This window comes from Corvus moneduloides, chromosome 3, assembly GCF_009650955.1.
Source record: "Corvus moneduloides isolate bCorMon1 chromosome 3, bCorMon1.pri, whole genome shotgun sequence".
NCBI classification, from domain to species: Eukaryota; Metazoa; Chordata; class Aves; order Passeriformes; family Corvidae; genus Corvus; species Corvus moneduloides.
The window spans coordinates 36900385-36920246 of record NC_045478.1 but is presented as its reverse complement, the minus strand read 5'-3'; the positions used below and the strand labels follow the sequence as shown (position 1 = coordinate 36920246).

The following is a 19862-nucleotide window of genomic DNA, read 5'->3' as shown; positions in this document are numbered from 1 at the left end:
GCAGAATGTAACAACTTATGACAATAACTGGAAAAAGAAAGAGTCACAGACCATCCTAAAAGATATAAGATATAATGAAATTAACTTCTGACTGTGCATTCAAGTACTACTTTCTAATCTTAAAAACAGTAATAGCCAACAATAGGTGTCTGTGAGCAATTTAGTATCATGAAAGGATCCTCCACTATCTTGATCTTGGCTTAGTTTCAAAGTTTTGCCTGTCTCTTTCTAGCCAACTTATTTTTCTTCCATTATTACCATGCTAGAAAGAAACAGAAGAATTTTCTAGGTAGACATGTAGATAGAGTTCTTCACTAACATGTCAAATTTAGCTCTGGAACAAATTGGGACAAATAGGACATGCTTACTGCCCAAAGGACTTCTAATAACTGGCAATAACATGTAGAATATTTCATAGAATCATAAAATATCCTGAGTTGGAAGGCACCCACAAGGATGACTGAAGTCCAACTCGGGATATTTCATGGCAAAAATTGTGTAAAGTAACAATTGTTCTCTCTCTCTGTTTACTGAAGCTGATCAAGGCAAAGAGTTATTCCAGCAAGGCTGCAAACAACAGTAAATGTCATGATATGATTTGAACACATATATAAAAACAGCTTCATCCAAAAGACAAGAAAGCTAGTAAGCATTTGTAGGAGTGAACAAAGCACAGCAATCAGGACAATTACATCAAATAAATAATCAAAATTACTTTCAAGTACAATAAGGGCTTAAACTAAATTGCTAGATGATAAGCAGAGACAAGAGGACAAAGGTTTTCACTTGTTTGTTCTTAAAATATGTGGTTATAAGAAACAAACAGTAGGTACATTTACCTTTAACCGAGGTGAGACAAAACCAAAAACTGTTAAAACCACTGACAATCTGGCATACTTGCAGGCTTGATTTACATCATACAACTTAAGAAGCTTTGCAACAGCTTATAAAACCAGTATCTGCCATAATAATAAAACTTTAAGTAAAAGCTATGAAAATTACACAAAAGACATAAACAGTTCACATTAAACAAACTAAAAATAAAACAAAACGTCTTCACACCAAAACAAAAAAACAAGGGAGACAGCAGCATTCTAGAAAGTAAAGCAAACATCACTTGCATTTAGAAAAAAAAATGCTGCTCACAGGAAAATAATCCACAACACTGCTGCACATGGCTCACATTCACTCTTGTTGACCTAGTAACTCTGGTAGAATGGCAAAAAGGTAAGCACTCCTGAAGTCACACAACCATGAGTTGCTAGAGTGCGTAAGCAAGTCATTGCCATTCATACTGTTGGGGCTGTGAAAATAGTTCATATACCTGAAATTTAAAGCACTGCAAACACCTCAACTCGAATGTCAAATTGACAGCCTCTACGTGAAACAAATTTCTAGGTGAGGAAAAAAAATAAGTGAAGTACCTGCCATGACAAGAACTCCTACTAACAACAGCAAAAACTAAGCACATGCTTTAAGTATTGGGAAGCATCACATGACTTTTGATAAGCGATAAAGTCTCCTGCATAAGTCTGTTGCTGAATGCTTTGTCTAGCATGGAACTAGAGGCTCATCACAGACTTAAAATAACATTTGAAACAATGTAAGTCAATGTTTTTTCAATATTGAAGTTATTCATACTCTCCTCTGAAGGACCAAGTCCTTTTTCTAAATATATTTCTATAGTTACATAGTTTACATCTTTAAGTAAATACATGAACAACTTGCCTTGTCTCTGTGAGTCAGCTGCTGACTAATAACATCTTCACAAATGCTAGAAGACGGGACGAGGTTGTGCAGCTGGTAGAAGAGCTCCACACTCTTCTGATGATGCTGAGGAGTTCCATCACCCAGCTGGTCCCAAAGAGTTAAAGCTATGTGCTTTGTACATGAAAAGAAAAGTTGCAAGAGACACAAGTGAATGACTATCATGCCTTGTTTTGCTCCATGCAACAGTGGGAGACATCACATCTGATGACACCCTATGACCAAGAGGCAAACTGTAAAATGGTTCCTTTTGTACAAACAGAAGGGTCTGTTTGAAACACTACAATAACTTACTACATAAAAAACTCCTGTTAAGGAGTCAGAACAGAAATAAATTTTCATTGAAATATAATTAACTCCATAATATACCCTGCTGCTGATTATCTTTTGCAAAAGATTTCTTACATAAATTACACAAATGCAAAGACTGTTTACCAGAGTCCTACACTACGCACATCTCAGTTTCCTACCTTTTCTGATTAATGCTGCTATTCAATAAGGTTTTGTTTATATTTTTAAAATATTAATTTAAACAAGGATTTTCACACAAGTGGCCAGTAACAGAATCACAGCAGGAAAACTTACTGTGTATTTAATTTAGATTCTAACACAAGTTACAACTATTATCAAAATATTCAGCAAGAAAATTTGCTTTACAATACCAAGAACAGTAAAGGGGCCAAGACTTATTCTTCACCAGACAGGAAAAGTCTAAAGAAAACAGCAATGAGATACTGCATCTAACCTTGAAGAAATCTGTCTTTTCAGCCATGTATCTCAGATTGCCTTGAGTAAGAGGAGGTCTGATGACGACAGCCACTCTTCCCTGGTTAGGACTAAGAGGCTGAGCAGTTTCCACGCTGTTCAGATTTTCTCCAGTGACAAGAGCAACAGATTGAGTCAATCCAACCAAGTCCATCACAAGGGAAATAGTAACACCCTGAACACTGAAATCGCTTGCCTGCTTGCAAGCATTCATTAAAGTCTGTAGCCACAGTGGAGGCTGTACTTGTTCACAGTCTGAAATAAAAATCACAGATTATACATTCATTTAACAATCTAAATATTATGGATTTTTCCTTTTGTATTCCATAATTATATGTGCAATTGTCCCTTCATATTTCAATCTGCCCATTGTATGGGTTTAGGAAAATGTATGCAAGTGGAAGATACTTCCTGATGTATCTTTAAAATAATCCAATTAAGAATGCAATACTGTATCACTTCAAACATTTAGTAAAGACTGAATAGAAAAATGTGAACAAGGAAGAGAAAAATTTTGTGGAAATGCATTCAGATGATTTCCTGCTTTAGGCAAAACTGAACTTCTAGTTCATCCTTTCATCCACTTTCCTTCCTCACAAAATTCTTCATTGGCAATCACATCTTAACACTCTAGATAGTAGTCTGGAATAATTCTGTAATATATTTTATAGTGCCTAGGATAATATCATATATTATAACATACATGCAGATTGATTTTAAATTGACAGAAATATATTTGCCTGGCAACACTTTAAAAATAGAAGTTTCTGTGAAAATTGACAGTTTGGGTGCAGAACTATGGTCCTATTAGACCATACTCTGTTTTCACTGTACGTTGTAGTTTCCCCCTTCTTACTGTCCCCTCACTTTATCAAGCCATACTCTGGGTTGATACTGGAAGTGTCTTTCTCCAAAGTCCACAGTCAACTGTCCAAGTTAATATTGCACCCTTTTATTTTAGAGATACCAAAGTAACTTCTCTTAAAACTTCAAAAGGACTCCATTGATCATGTTCTTAAAAAGGCAAATGCATCTAGAATGAGATACAAGTGAAGAAGTGTTATTTAATAGGTGCAAATACAGCACCCTTTTATAATCAAGAGAAGAATGATGCACTTTCTAATTTATATCCACAGCTCGACTGGAGCCTAAATATACCTAACAATTCCATATATTGCTCTAGAGTTTACAGATTTAACCATTGTTTTCAGCTTCACTCAGCTCCCTTTTTAATTTCCTCAATTGAAGATAGCTGAGAAATTAGGCACACAGCAGAATTAAAGCACAATTATGTTCTATAAACATCAAATTAACTTGACTCCTTCAAATAAACAGACTGATGACTCTCACCAACGATTAAGAGCTATTGGGTCACATCATTAATGCAACCCTTCAAAAACACATTCCGAATTTAGGAACCCTTAGATAAACAAAGCCTCTTCTGCAGTATAAAAACCTTGTGTCAATAGGGTAGTGTGAGAATTATGGAAACTACTTTCTTCCACTCTCTGTTCCAGTAGAATTCTCTATTATGGGAAGTAGGACTCCCGGACAGCTATACAGCCCTATTTCCATCTGCCCTGCCATTCTATACAACAGGTGTTTACATTTGGAACAAAATACTTCCTGTTGGTTTTACCCACCTACAATTTATGCTTATTCCTCAAAGTTACACTGTTTAATAGACTGCAAATGAGATCTCACAAATGGAAAAGTTCAGATGATGAACAAGAAACACAAATCCAAGACATTTAACAAAGGATTGAAAGGTGAAAAGGATTCCTAGAAGCACTGCCCTCATATGAGGCACACACTACTCAAGCTCTACAGGCTCTCTGCTCTACGGTGCACAAGGCAGTGATAATCAAGTGCTGTGTGCACTGAAAAGTAATAAGCAAACAGCTGACATTTTAGTCTTTGGACACAACACTCATTTGTAGACTATTTGGGAGAAAAAAACCAAAAAAACATTTCACATTTTCAGGGTCATGCTATAAAAGCACAAATATTCTGTGAAAGATCTTTTACAAAGGGCAGCAGATCTTTGGTATTGTCATACTCCTAATTAATAAACAGCTATAACCAAATTGCCTTCAACTGACATAAAACTGACATAAATATTTTGTATGTCTGGATGTTATGAAGTCAAATATATGCTCTGCTCATGGCTATAATGAAGACTACGTAACATATCTTAAAGACCATAGAAACAGAAGCAGTCATGTTAAATTGGCATGCTTGCTTCCAAAACCAAACAAACTACTCATCTCCAAGCACTGCCCACCACTTAGCCCAGATTTGAAAATTGCAAATAAGAACAAAAAGCTGCAACTATGAAATTTCCTAGAAAAAAATTAAACCAGAGATGACCGTGACAGTAGCCAAAATTAGTGTTACTATTTCTTGCATTCTCCAAGCATATCCACCATGAAAATATTTTAAGGAGCAACTCTCAGACTGCAGATCAGAAGTGGATCCAAAATTGGAACTGTAAAGTGAAGACTTTACAATCTGTAAAAATGATTGTTCATCCTAAAATGTCACATTTCACTGTAATCAATAGCTGTCAATGTTTTAATCATGTCTGTATCTGAACAATTTCATCTATCTGTGAACATAGCCATACCTCACCAAAACTCACCATTTTTATTTTGTTCCTTAATGCAATCATAGCTAGAAGAATTTTTTGCAAGAACTGTTCCTTTAATAGGAGCAAAGTAGAATTAATTAAATTTCTTAGCTGGTATGATTTTTATTGGACAGCAGCTTACAATTCCCATGTATTGCCAAAGTGATCAATGTGCATATCAATCCAAAATTGGTAAGAGGAAGCTAAAAACATATTTGATGTGAGCTGTGGCTATTGCAAAATATGACAAAGAAAACACTGTGGATCCATACAGTAGAGAGGAAGATTCAACAATCTAGATTCTACTCTCAGGCTTCAGTTTGCATCATTTATATTTTTTCACCCCAATATTAATTAGTGTCAAATTCCATGCAGCAATATTCTCAAAAATCTATGAGAAAATAATTTAGTTTCCAAATGCAAACCAATTGATACAGAAGAAGACTTACATTTCTGAGAGGAACAGCAAACAGCAACACATACAAAGCATGATACTATAAATTTTTTTGGCAGAAAAAGAAAAAGTATTATTTTAAAAACAAAGAACAAATGAGAGTGCAGCTTACCAACTTCAGGCTTCCCAGGATGTAATTCTGAAGTGCGGTTTCCCTCAGCAATGTAAACGGGAAAGCTCGAACATTCAAGATAGAGCTGACAAGCAGCAGTAAAGGCAGGAAGGTATTCTTTCGGTGTTTTCTTCTTGTTTGTTTTCTTCACCTTAGCATCATCTTGTGATTCTCTGTCCCATTTTGTGCTCTGTCCTTGCACTCTAGTGGGGTCTACTGGAAGCTCTGTCCCTAAGGGCTGAGACAAGGAATTACTCTGAATGATATACAGGTTGATAAATCTAGTTAAAAACTGTTGGACATATTCCAAACAGCACTGCATTGCAGTCTTTTGAATCGTTTTCCCACTACGAGTTGCTGTCCCTTGGGCCATTATGGAAGGAGGCTGTACAATGGTCTCCTCAGAACCCACAGTTGATGCTGTCTCAGTCTCTGAGGACGCGCTACCAACAATAGGAATGCCAGGTGCACCGTGACCTTCATTCAGTGCTCTGTCAATGTCATCAGTTGTATCTGCCTGGTATTGTACGAACTCTGTGAATCCACTTTCTGATGATCGACTGCTTGGAGGATTTTCACCATCTTCAAACACATCATTAGGATTTTCAAGTGACACTGATGGCACCTGAGTAAAATAAAAGTTTAATGGCTGTTCAAAATAGGTTATTTAGGTCTTAGCAAAAAAATATTTATTAGGGTCTTCATTTGAAAGCAACAATTTTATTCCAGAGATTTAAATGTATTCATACAAATACATTTTATGCAAAATGACGTTTGGTGTTTCAGTAACCCTGCCAGACTAAGCTAACATTAAAAAAGAATTGTTTATCAAGTAAAACATTTTAAATACTATTGGTTTTAACATTTTCTTCATATCATAATCATGTCTACTCTATTATGAAAGAATGCTGAAATGCATAGGTATTATTAGTTTATATTAGTTTATATATAGCATCATAAACTATCAAATACAAAGTTATAATTACAAAAATATATAAACTTTTCATTTAAAAACTGATAATCATTTGCAACTAGAAAAAAGATAAAATCATCTTGAAATGGGAAAGAGAGGTTGCTGCAGCAACAACAGATCTTCATGACTCGTTATATGTCTTAATTCCTTATCAGTTCAGAATACCCACAAATATGACGAATGGCTTTTACTCAGAAAGCACCCACAGTGGCTTTCTGCACTGCTCTGGCCCTTTGCAGTCTTAGTAACTGGTAGCATAGTCTCTGTTTCCCGGTGAGAATGTGAGGTGGGGAAACAACTGAAACAGAAATGCCTGAATCAGTGGCAGTAAATGCAGGTGCCCACTTCTTTCCAATCCGTCATCTTACTGGCAAGGGCAGATGTTGCCCGGGACCTAAGAGGCACAGAAGTCGTTTTGACTCTAATCACCAGCTGTCTTAAATACAGAACTTGAGCATAATGTAATAATATGAAAAACTTCTTCATTAATAAATAAAAACACTGACATTATTATATACAGTGAATTCTGTGGTAATACCTCAAACAAATTTCCATTCTTATACCAGAGATGGTATAAGATTTGTTTGAGGTATTACTACAGAAAACAGTGAAACCTATGTACTAAAAATCTTGGAGAGAGATAAATGATGACTCCATTTTATAAAATACAATCTAAAAGTGATTAGAAGCATGGCAAATCATTTCACTATCTTTTAAGAGAGACTGTGGCCACATAAGAGTCAGTTGTAATCGGAAGCAAAAGGCCACTGAAGGTTCAAGGGGCAACATCATTCAATTAAAAGAGGGTTTCTTAAAAAAAAAAAAAAAAAAAAAAAGAAAAAGAGGCAACCAAAAAAACCCCCAAAACCCATAAAGAACAAAATCAGGAAGGTATCAATTAGCTAGAAAGAATAAGGATAGGATCCTGAATAAAGGATGCTGGAGCCCTAATTGACAAGGTGAATGTGAGCCAGCAGTGGGCTTCTTTGGTGAATCAGGCCAGCCACATTTAGGACCATATCAGCAAAAGTACTGTCAGCAAATCAAGGGAAGTAATTAGTCCCCTCTGCTCTGCAGTTTTAGGTCCACAACCAGAATATTGTATCCAATTTTGGATTCACTAGTACAAAAGAAACACTGATGTACTGAGTAAGTACAATGGAAAGTCACTACAGGTGCTCCTGACAGAAGAAAAGCTCAGAGAGTTGGATTTACTCAGTTTAAAAGAATGCTACAAGTTGTGGAGCAGGTGAAGATGTCTTTATTGCTGTCTGTGAGCTCCCACTAGGCCGCTGAAAAGATGGAGGTATGCTCAGCAACCCACAGTGAAAGAACACAAGGCAACCAACACAAGCTGCAGCAATGGAAATTCTGATTAAATAACACTGCAAACAAACAAGCTGTACAGAGAAGTCGTGGTAACTTCATCCTTGGAGATATTCAAAATTAAGACAAATATGATCCTGAGTGACATGACCTAGCTTTAAAGTAAAATCTAACTTTGAAATCAGCCCTGCTTTGAGCAGTGTCCTGCAACTGTCACTTCCAACCTAATTTATTCTATGATGTTCCTCAAGTTTCTTCAGCTGGAAAACAAGGATTTCAGGGCATGTCACTTAACACACCTCACAGAGCCATGGTTGCATAGAGCAAAATGGTCAAAGTTAAAAGAGAAATAGCTGCTGGCTGGTTTCTTTTATTTCTTTAATAAACAATTCTAAGAACTTAACAGTGACAGTAAAATACATGATGGGTATTAAACCAAGGCACATAAATTGGGTGAGAGAAGAATTTACATATGCCTGATACTTAACCAAAATGGTAAATTCTTTTCAATCCAGTTTTTACTTCATCGTACTCTTGAAGTGCATTACAAACTGTAGTTGATTAGCTCTTTCTTAGGCCCTGATTCTGAAGTAATTTATACATGTGTAATATTAAATATGGGTAAAAACCCTTAAGAACCAAGAAATTTTACAATTATAAGTTATTTTGATTACCCAAGTTTCACATATATTGTGATATCTAAATCTAATCAAAGGCTTGTAGTGTGTTCAACATAGACTTAGAAATCACATTTCTCTTTTCCACACAAGAAGTATTTTTCCAAGATGCTGCAAAACCTGGTCAGTTACCTTTTTATTTTCCCATTCTTTGATAGTGCTGCTGTGTCCAGCAGGAAGCTGCAGGATACCATCTGTACCAGCAGAGAGCAACGGAGGCTGAACCTTACTAAGGATCTTTGAGCAGAGTCTGAGAGAATCAGTAAGCTCAGACAAGTGCAAAGTAGGAAGATGGCTCGTCAACGCAGAAATCATCCTGAGCAACAGCTGAGGCAAGTGCTCTGTCTGTATTTCAATGTAAGTCTCCTAGCAAAGTAATAATAAACTGTTAACTGTAACACTAAATTCCACCCTGAAAGTTATTTTCTATAATAGAGGTACCTATCTACGTAACTGTTCTAAACATATAGAACATAGAAAAAGGAAAATTAATATCTTAATATCCAAGAATAAGAAATACATGCTTTTCTAAAAAATATTTACAAAATTAACTTTAAAGTTGGGTAACAAACAAATAGAAATATATTTAGCTCTTTTCCAAACTAGTACATATTGTTCATTACACAACAAATACATTAAAAAACCTCACAAGAAGGCTGAAGAACGCTACTATTACTTTATTAATATTAAGATAAAAGTTTAAGAAGGAAAGATAAATGAGTTATTAAGAACTAAAGGAAGAACAGGCTGATTGCCATACCTGACACAGCACTCTCATACTTCTAGTAGGCTTTGAAATGAGAAAGCAAAGAATTGAGGAAAGACAGCTATAGAAAAAACAGTTCCAACAGTCTTTGCTACATTAAGCAATGACAACAGAAAAAGAAGATACATCTTATCATGACATTTAAAAGATCCTTAAAAGAAAACTGCACATTTAAACTAGCATATCAAACTACAAAAGACTATACTTGCAATGAACACACAGAAAAGAAAATAAGGACAAAGTAAAATTTTCAGGTATAAGCATCATAAACCCACTTCAATTATGTCCAACCAGTCTATCAAGAATCATACAATGAACCAAAACCTTCTTTTAATGTTGTCCACCAATTTATGTCAAATGTCCACCAATTTATGTCAATATATTTTCAGAAGAAACAATTAATAAAGTATATAGAATATTTCTGCAGGCTATAAATATACAGCATCCTGGTATTAATAAAGAATAAAGCAATTCTTACCAAAGAAACAATATCCAACAAAAAATCCACTAACAAGCAGAAATTTGTCAGAGGTAACTCTGATTGCTCACTATCACTTCCAGGCCCAGTTTGAAGTCTGGCATGTAAAGTCCTCCTGCAAAATTCAAATGGGGTTTCATAATATTTTCCCCTCCTCCTTATATTGACCATATTTCTGTAACTTAATGCAAAGTTGTATATATTGGGAATAATCACTACAAACCAATAAGTAATCTCTCATTTTACTGTTAAGTAGCTCATTTGGCCCCTAGCCATTCTTTCAGAAAAAGCAGCAACCAGCCTCTCAGTGTAAAATAAACAGTCTTCATTTGTAAAATAAGGAAATTCAAGCTACAGAAAATTGAGCATGGAACTTAGATAATACAGCAGCTCATGGGGGGGGGGGGGGGAAGGAAATCAAACAAAAACAAATTCTCCAGGTTTCATTTATTTATAAGGCAATTTTGTATCCATGTTGACAGTAACACTACTTATATGTAGTGAAATACTCACCTGCATGTTAGGTGGCTGCAGATGACTTTCCTTACTTTAGTGATTCAGCCCAACACACAAAAATCAAGTCACAGACATCTAGATCAACCTCTCACACTGAGCAGGACTGCTAAAAACACTAGACAAATTCATCCACAGTTTTGTCTAGCAGAGTTCTGGAAATCTCACAAGAAAGCTCCACAGCCTTCCTGGCTTCCACTGTTGCACCTCTTCCACTGCTGCACAATGTTCTTAGCAAAGCTTTTCTCAAAGTCCAACCTGACCACTTGAGTGAGCACTTGTTGCTGTCCTTTGTTTTCCATCAGCTGTTATAAAAAGTATAGCTGTATGAACTTTGCAAATGCCCTTCAGGAAATCAAAGGGTGCCATTCGATTTCCCTCTTTGCCAGGCTAAATCAAACTCACCTACCTCAACCTTCAGTGCAGTGTCCTATGACTGACCAGCTTAGCAGTTTCTCTACTAGAGTCTCTTCAGTTTCTCAACACTTCTCAGGTGGAGTGCCCAAAGCTGGACACAATAATCCACATCTTAGAAACACTAAGTGAAAGGAGAAATAACTTCCTTTCACCTGCTGCCCATAGTCCTCACAACATAGCCCAAGACACAGTTTTCTTTAGTTATGACAGCACACTGTTGGCTCATAGACAAATTTGTGTCCAAGTATCTTAATATTTTATCAAGTAACTCTATAAGCAACAAAAAAAATTTCTACAAATTTCATTTGAAATCTCTGTATCATCTACCCCTTGCCACAGCAAAAACCTCTACTCTTCTGTGGACCCTTCATCCGCTTCCCTCCTGTTAATATTTTCAATTTTCCCTGATTTACGGTTTACTATTTTCTCCTGTAGCCCTCCTTGTCATCTACAGGATGATGATGATGATCTACACCCTTCTTTTTCCCTAAAAGAGCAGGAAAAATTACAACACATTGGGTTTCTGGCAAATCTGTCAGTTTTACCAAAAGCAATTTGTACAATGAGTAATCCTGTGCTGGCCAGACAGAACAAAAACCAGCTTTGAGATCACTCTGGGGTCTCCCCTTCAGTAGAGGCGGTAATTCTATCTCTTGATTTAACCCAGACAATGAGTTTGTGAGGACTCATATTGCTAAGACACCTAATCACACCAGATTAAAATCAGCCAGAAGATTGATGTTAGAGGGATGGGAGGAAAAAAGGACTTACAGGCTAAATGATCTCATGAGACTGACATCTTTGAAGAAAAGAGTATATAAAACAAAAATTAACTTCAGCTTTACACATACAGAGGTTAAATATTATCACCTACCTACAACACTCTTCAAACCAACGAGCAATGTAATCCCACATATAATAAGGCTCAAAGGAATTGAAAAGAAGATTGGCAGTTTTAATCAATTCTGCTGTTTTCTTGTTTTCTCTCAGTTTGCTGAAAGAAAATAAAAAGAACGTTTTATATTTTTACACTTATTTTTGAAGTTATATAACTACACATCACTGTGAGTTTACCCACTGTCAAGTAATACTGACAAATTACCCTCCTCTCATCCCTGCAACTAGTTGTTGCTTAAGGGCTCAGTATACTTGCAGGCTGCTCATTCCAATGTCTTTTCACAGTTGCTAGGTTTCTCCTCTATTCTTTCTTTAATATTTGTCTTTTAACCACATTTTTAATAGATCTGTTTTGTCATAATTGTTCCTACAGTTGTTTCCTCCCCTCTCCAGCATTGAACACCCCTCTCCTCTCCACCTTTCAAAATATTAAATTCAAATCTTGAAACTATATATCCCACTCCCCAGCTCTCTTGTAGCAGTCTTCATTTTTATACTACAAGAAAACTCATCAGTCTATTTTGTTTTTGAGGAACACAGATATAAAGAATATCACAATCAATCAAACAAGCATTTTTGTCATGGATACAATAAAACATATGCTAAATATTAGAAAAATAAAAATAATAAAGCCAACTACTTCACACCTTTGCACTGAACACAGAAAGTTGAAACTAATGTCAATAGATCCTGTGCCATGAAGAAAACACGTCACAGTCCCACAGGCTTCAAAGTCATGGTTCCAGCAACAAAGGTGTATTATTTAATACAAAATACATTATACTCATTATTTACCTGCTTAGCTGTGTGTGGTCTTTGTTGAAAGATGGTTCTGTCTGAAGCTCCAGTTCCGCTTTGCACTGTGTATATAGTGTCCGAAACACTTCAATCAATACATCCTCTAGGATGGCAGGGCCTAGGGGGAAATACCAGCAGTCACACTGCTGCATTACAGCATTGCCGACAGTCCACTGCTGCAAGCTATTGAAATCATTAGCTAGCTTTGGCCACTGAAACACAAAATTCCTTCTAGTCCAATCTCATAAACTACCCAAATGTCAGGAAGTTTGGTTTGCTTGCATTCCAGAAACACTGAGACAATTGTAGTGCCTGGGAGTACACAAAGCACAAGAAGGGTTCTTTTGCCCACATACAGTGGCAGCTGGATACAAACACACCAAATTCAAAAGCTATGCAGTCACAGCAGTACAGACCATGCTCAAGCCAACAGACCCTTTTTATTAGCTCAGCTCAGTAACATGTAAATGTGACTTCATGGATTTTTGGTCAGAGGTAATTTTCAGTCAAACATTTTGAAATACTCACCTGTAAGCTATCTCATGCTGTTAGCGTATGGACAATCCACTCAAATATTTAAATACAAATACAAGAATAAATATTTTGAGCATCTTCCTTCATTTTAATTTGAGGCAGGTTTTTTTTGTTCAGGATATAGTCTGCAGGGTACTTTTTGAAGGTATTTTTGAGAGTGTGGAACTGCAGCCCAGAAAGCCAACTGCGCCCTGGGTTCCATTGAAAGAGGTGTGGCCAGCAGGCCAAGGGAGGTGATTCTGACCTTCTGTTTTGCCCTTGTGAAACCCCACCTGGAGTATTGCATCCATCTCTGGGATGCCCAACACAGGGACATGGAGCTGCTAAAGCAAATTCAGAGGAGGGCCACAAAAATTATAAGTAGGCTGGAACATCTCTCCTATGAAGACAGGCTGAGATAATTGGGCTTGTTCAGCCTGAAGAAGAGAAGGCATCAGAGAGACCTCATTGCAGCCTTTCAGTACTTACAGGGGGCTTATGAAAAAAGAGGCAGAGAGATTTTTTTATACAGGCAGATGGTAATAGGACAAGGGGGAACAGCTTTAGACTAAAAGAAGAGAGATTAAGGTTGGATGCTAGGGAAAAATTCTTTACCCAGAGGGTAATGAGGCACTGGCACAGGCTGCCCAGAGAAGCTGTGGATGTTCCATCCCTGGCAGTATTCAAGGCCAGGCTGGATGGGGCTTTGAGTAATCTGATCTAGTGGGAGGTGTCCCTGCCCACGGTAGGGGTGTTAGAACTGGATGGTCTGTAAGGTCCTTTCCAATACAAAACATTCTATGATTCTATAAAATAGCTCCTCCTTTGGATTTGAGCTAAATCTCAATTTTGAAGAAAAAACCCCCAAATTATTTTTAAAGGAATTTAAAAAGTAATCCTGCCTGATATATCACTTACTTTTTTATGTGTTTCCTAGCCTCACTGAGCTCCCTTCAGTAAGAGTACGCTCACAGAGTTAACCAAAAATCCTATTAGCTTATTCCATCTCATTTTGCGGCAAGAATCCTCAAAGCTTTGCTGCTTCATGAAGTCTTAACATACACATTGCCTCTGAACATTTAAACTGATCCCCAGAAATCATAAATTACAAGAAAGATAGCAAATTTCTGACAAATATTTTGTTCTTTGTAGTTCTTCTGTCCTAACCAATTATTTTCTTTAATTATTGTATTTTTATGCTTTTATTATCCCACCCTCAAATCTGATAATGGATTAAAAAACTTATTTTGATTTTTTTCAGTCACCTTCAAAACTGTATTCCAAAGAAAAAGACAAGATATCCAAGTCTTAACTGTAAATACTTTTGTCCCATGGTTCTCAGCACTCATCTGCTAAAGAGGGCATTTAAACACTTTAAATAGGCGAAAGAAAAATTAAAAAGAAACACCAAAAAGAAATCCCAACAAACCACCAACAAAACCAAAAAAATACTTGCTTCCTCTGTATAAGTTCTTCTGAAAAAAAAATTAACTGTTTTCTTGTTAATATCTATCACCTCTGTGTATATATTAGAAGAAAGAACAGGTTATTCCCAAAAGCAATAGCTGAGATTTATAATAGTAAAAGTCATTATTTGATGAAAGAAATGAAAAAGATCCAATCTGCATTTTTTCCAACACACAGTTAGTTCTCTCTATGACTTTAACTTACTGTTTCCTGTGTAGAAAGTAGAAGAAATGGCATTTGGTAAAAGGTAAATCTGATTAATGCCTTTAATTAAATACAAAGCATAGATACAGCTTGGAAGATCTAAGAAATCTGGCTAACCTGCCAGTACCAAGCATATAACTTTTTCAATTTGATCAATAAGAGAGAAAAATTTTCAAAGCAAAATCACATGAAACAAATTAAAAAGAGTAATACGAAAATTACCTAGTTCAGGCTTATCCAGCAAACTGATAAGAATTCGAAAAGGCTTTAAGTCTTGCATTAATGTGCTTTCTTCTCCCTGTCCATTAATTTGTAATATTCCAACCATTGCCTACAAAGAGCAAAAACATATCAGGAAAACAAAAAGAAAGCTAGAAAGCAATAAAAGCTGCACATAAAGGGCAAATTCTCAGTAGTGGAGACCACTATTTCATCTCACTGCAGCTCAGTCTACCATGATTAAGTTCTCTCAACCTTGCCTATGAGAACATTTCTATGAAACAGAACTTGATAACTTGTATTTATTTAAAATCAAAATAAAGTATTATAAACAGATAACTCAATATTTCTTAAGAATAAAAGAGAAGACATGAGCATTAGTGAAGAAATTATTTGAGAAGATAAAGGAGGTAGATATTAAGAGCTTAATAAAATGCAATCTGTCCTATGATATACTCACTTATGTGGATGAAAACTTTCTTGACTAAATAGCAACGACAACTTCGAAACAAATGGGAAAACTGAGTTTCTATACCAAAGCAGGCTAGGGAATGAGCTGCAGAATTAAAAAAAGCCCCATGAGACAACCACAGATTTTGCTTAGTTTTCTCTCTGGCTGACTTGACTGTCTGATCTAGTTTGTTTCTTTCACAGTTTTAAAAAAAGGAGGACAAAGAAGAAAAAGAAGAGAGATAAGAAAGAATAGAGTAATGAAAATCAGTTTGTCCCTGCTATCTGCTACAAACCAAGTATTATCAGCAAGTATCTTAAAAGAAAAATCTTCTGTACTTTCATATGTCTTTAGAAGGCCAGAATTTTCAGTACATTGTATCTGTGAATAAGATATAAGCTGACTGGATAAAACAGAACACAGAGAGACTGCTAGAGAAGAAGGCAGAAAGGAGCAACGCTTTTAAAGTCTTTCAAGAGACAGCAGAAGGTTTCAGAAGGCGTATGCAATTTTTATTATGTATAGGCAAGGCACTGATTCTAATGTCCATACTCTTTTCAGACAGAAAAGCTTTATTGACACTGATTAAGCTAGGAAGATAGACATATTTAAAAAGACCATAACCATTAACCATGACTAAATGTTGCTGAAAGCTCACCAAATGTTTTTTATATAAGGTACAGGTGAAACTGTAGCTCCTTGAGGCCCCTCCTTTACATTTGAATAATTTCTTAATCATCTGCTGCAGAAGGCAGAAGGGTGATAAGAGTAGGGTGAGAGACTGCCAACAAGGTCCTTGCTGCTGTGATACTGGAATTCTGAGGTCTCCTCCTCATCAGTAGAACAGCAGATCTCACAACTTTCAGATAAAACTGAAGGTGCAAGCTCTGTGCTGGATGTCAGCTTTAAATTGGGATGAGCTGAATATTCCTGTGTCAGCTACTACTGTTAGAATTGCCACTCTCATTCCCATACATAGCATCACAGTTCTGAGTCAGTATCAGAAAAATCCTGACCTTATCAATTTGCCTTAATTATAAAATGTCTTCCCAACTTCAAGATCAGACTCACAGCAGTTTAAAAGACATCTGTATTTCAATTACTGTGAGAAAAGCAGCACAGTTCTTAGAACCAGTGATCTCAGATCACACAGCAATGCTTTAAGGGTAAACTAGTTTAACTGCCAATTTTCTCAACTATTCCTGGCTGCCAACAGAAAGCACAAGATGCTCCCTTTGCCTAGAGGGGAGAAAGATCCTTTTTACACAGACTTTGAGTGCCATCTGATAAATTTTTTCTGATTCTCGAGACACAGAGGACTTTTCGTATCTACAGAAGAGAATTCTTCAATTCGGCTTCATGAAAGAACAGGTTCCAGTGTGCTGGGTTCATCATCAAATAACATCCATGTATGCTTCACTGATTGTGGAAAAGGAGAGGGAGAAATCTAATGTTTGTTCTGTTCGTTCAGTTATTCTAGAGAAACATATTATTCCATGTCTTCATTTTTCCACTGAGAAAGTTTTAGAAGCATAGGACACAATAGCACAAAAAGACAAGATTACATGGTCACATTGCATTGGCAAGTCAAAAGATAAAGATACAGCAACTTTGATCAGGATCTGTTTATAAACATATATGCCCCAATAAAACACTGTATAGCTACCTGGACTAACATCTCCTTAGAGAAGGTGTTGAAATAGTACGTGGCATGCTCCTCAGGATTGCTGTGCCTTGTACTTCTGGGTCCTACAAGGGCACCATTGTTATCAAAACCTTCAAGCAAACAAAGGACAAACCAGATAAATATTTGCAATTTAATAGAATATATTGCCAATTTCTTTAAACTAGGAATCAACACATTAGGATTGATAACTTACCAAGATGAAGTCCAAGTCATGTTGGCAAGCAAAAGATGATTTTATAGAGTTTAATACAGGAAACTAAGTTATACTTTCACACAAGCAGTTCGTACACAAATCAGAAAACTTAGTTTTATGCAATATTATCAACCAATTACTTCTTGTACAAAAGAAATACAAATGCTGCAAAACACACAATCCTAGAGAATCTTTAAAAAAACCCAAGCTGTCACATAAAAATATTTTAATATTAATGAGAACACAAAATTCAGTGTTTTAAATATAAAGAGATGATCATCAAAACACACTGACATGACTAAGGCACTTAGGCAGAATGTCAGTCACACTACAAAAAGTAAATGTTTTTTTTATTCAAAATTACATTAAGGAGATGGACCTTTGTATTTTAAGTTTCTTTTCTTTGCCCAGTAAGTTTTTTATTGTTGGCTTAAGGAAGAAAAAAAAAAAATCGGTTGGTTAACAATGGTTAAGAAAACCTGATTTAAGGAGATGTATGTGATTTCTATTCATAGAGAATGCTAATAGGTCACTCCTAGCTGAAAAGCAACAGGAAGGAATAGCAAACACCAGAGTTAAATAATGTCATAACAGAACAACAATTCAGAGAGTCTTCCAACATAACTGATCTCCATCTGCAATGTTTTATATTAGGAATAGAATATCATGATAGTAGAAAAGCAGTAAAACATCCAAAGAAAAAAGAGCAAAATTCCTATATTGTCAGAAAGTTTGTCCAAATATATAGCAAATAGAGGCAGCAGCTGTTCACAATACAGGACCAGGAACAATCACTGTAAAAGTATTCTCTGAAGATGTATTACTTTCAGTGGAGACTATGTTCATGAAATGGCTGTAAAAGAAGGTACCACAACTAAAAAAGCAGCATGATATTTTAAACAGATAAAATACCTTTTTCAATAATAGCAAAAGACATATCTAAACCATGAAATTTAGATGAAACGAGTGCAGTGTTTAATCTGTTAAGAAACTATTTCTTCCCCAAATTGGAAAGTGCAGGTATGGAGTAGAACATTGCATTTCATTGTCTTTCTTTAAAAGATGAATCATTTGCAAGTCAGTGATTTGAGAAATGATTAACTAAAGAAGCCAGGATTTTCTCATATTTAACTTCTAAACCCCTGAAGCTCCTACAACAACACAACCAACCCTCCCATGCAAAACACTGTTGCTGACTTCTTCCCTCTCTTCATAATTTCAGTTCTCTCTCAGGGCCCTTTGCTACCCTCATCCTTTCTCCCCAGTCACCCACAAGCTACCTGCCTCTGACATCTTAGCTATCAGCTGGGAAAGATGCAAGAGCTGCTGGGAAGGGTTCTGGGTGGCCCAAGAAGCACATATGTACTTGCTGGTGAGCTGGGAAGTCAAACAAAAACGGTAACAGCAGACTGCAAAACAAATCAAGTAGAGAAGCCACTTCATGTCTCTCCATTCAGTCTCCAGTTCCTGGGACACACTTAGGAACTTCCATGATTTTGACTTCTCTCAAAATGGGTTTAAAAAGTAACTGATCAGATTCATGCGACCACAGGTTTCATTTCCTTAAAATAACAAGGCTGAATAAGAGTAATTTTTTTCTAAAATTTTCTCATTTCTGGTCTTCTAACTATTCCCTGAATAGTTAAGAGCCTTCTAATAGCTATAATTCTTTGCTACCCTCTTGTGATTACATGCTGGTTTAGTATAAAACTTTAAATTTGTACTGTATTGATTTTATGTCATTTGGTACAATTATATTCCAAATTGCTCAATTTTTACTCCAGAAAGGTGTTGAAAAGTGATTGGTAATCTGTTAATTCAATTATACAAACATCTAATGAAGTTTAAAGTTTGCATACTCAAGCTGTAATACCAATGTTTTTCAACATTCTTTTCTTTTCATGTCTTCTATACTGTTGTGCTCTATCATTTGCACTCTATAATGCCTATTCTCTGTTCTCTTCATTCTATGTTTTTAGAGAAAAAGTTGTAGAGTGCCTATTTCCATGAGTCTACTACACCAGGCTCTACTGCTGAATATGGGCCATAATTGCTGCTATAGGAAAATGCATCAACAGTTTACGTGACAGGAATGAGCTCTAGTATGAATTCTTCATCTTCTATGTCCATGGAGAAAGAAAGTACCTTTCTTTCTTATGAAAGAAATTGAGTATTTCATTTTTCCAAGAATCTTTCTACACAATATTGCAAACACTGCTAAGGAAAATACAATCCTTCTTCCACTTCTAGTGACCAATGGAATGAAATACAAACCTACCTAGAAGCCATGCATATAGCCTTCGGTTGAGTGACATATCCCTGCGCAGCACTACATGAAGGGCTGCTGACAAAATTCTGATCATGTCTGGACGTGTTGCCTGAAGAAGTTAGAAATACAAATTTAACTATGAAAAGTAACACTTTTTCTATGCTAGCAGATTAATGTTCATTAAAACCTAGCTAGTTTCATGTTTTGACATTTATGAATTCAGAACAGTACAAGGAAACACAGTCTTGCTCTTAGGAAACCAAAATATGATTATTGTTTGGAACAGA

At 36.1% G+C, this 19862-nt stretch overlaps 1 protein-coding gene across 7 annotated transcripts in view; it reads right to left on the bottom strand.

Annotated features, from left to right (window-relative positions):
• Positions 1-19862, bottom strand: part of DOP1A (DOP1 leucine zipper like protein A) — a 61990-nt gene that overhangs the window by 23941 nt on the left and 18187 nt on the right. For 3 of the 7 annotated variants that reach the window (XM_032104917.1, XM_032104920.1, XM_032104921.1), the window contains exons 7-17: positions 19585-19684; positions 17093-17202; positions 14979-15087; positions 12570-12690; positions 11752-11871; positions 9948-10062; positions 9464-9493; positions 8836-9069; positions 5728-6352; positions 2513-2787; positions 1729-1881 (exon numbers count right to left, since the gene is read on the bottom strand). In XM_032104917.1, coding sequence (XP_031960808.1) covers positions 1729-1881; positions 2513-2787; positions 5728-6352; positions 8836-9069; positions 9464-9493; positions 9948-10062; positions 11752-11871; positions 12570-12690; positions 14979-15087; positions 17093-17202; positions 19585-19684 — 1992 coding nt within the window. Of the gene's footprint in view, positions 1-1728; positions 1882-2512; positions 2788-5727; positions 6353-8835; positions 9070-9463; positions 9494-9947; positions 10063-11751; positions 11872-12569; positions 12691-14978; positions 15088-17092; positions 17203-17306; positions 19521-19584; positions 19685-19862 lie in introns of those variants that run through there. The other 4 variants (XM_032104923.1, XM_032104918.1, XM_032104922.1 and 1 more) reach the window with 3 other exon arrangements.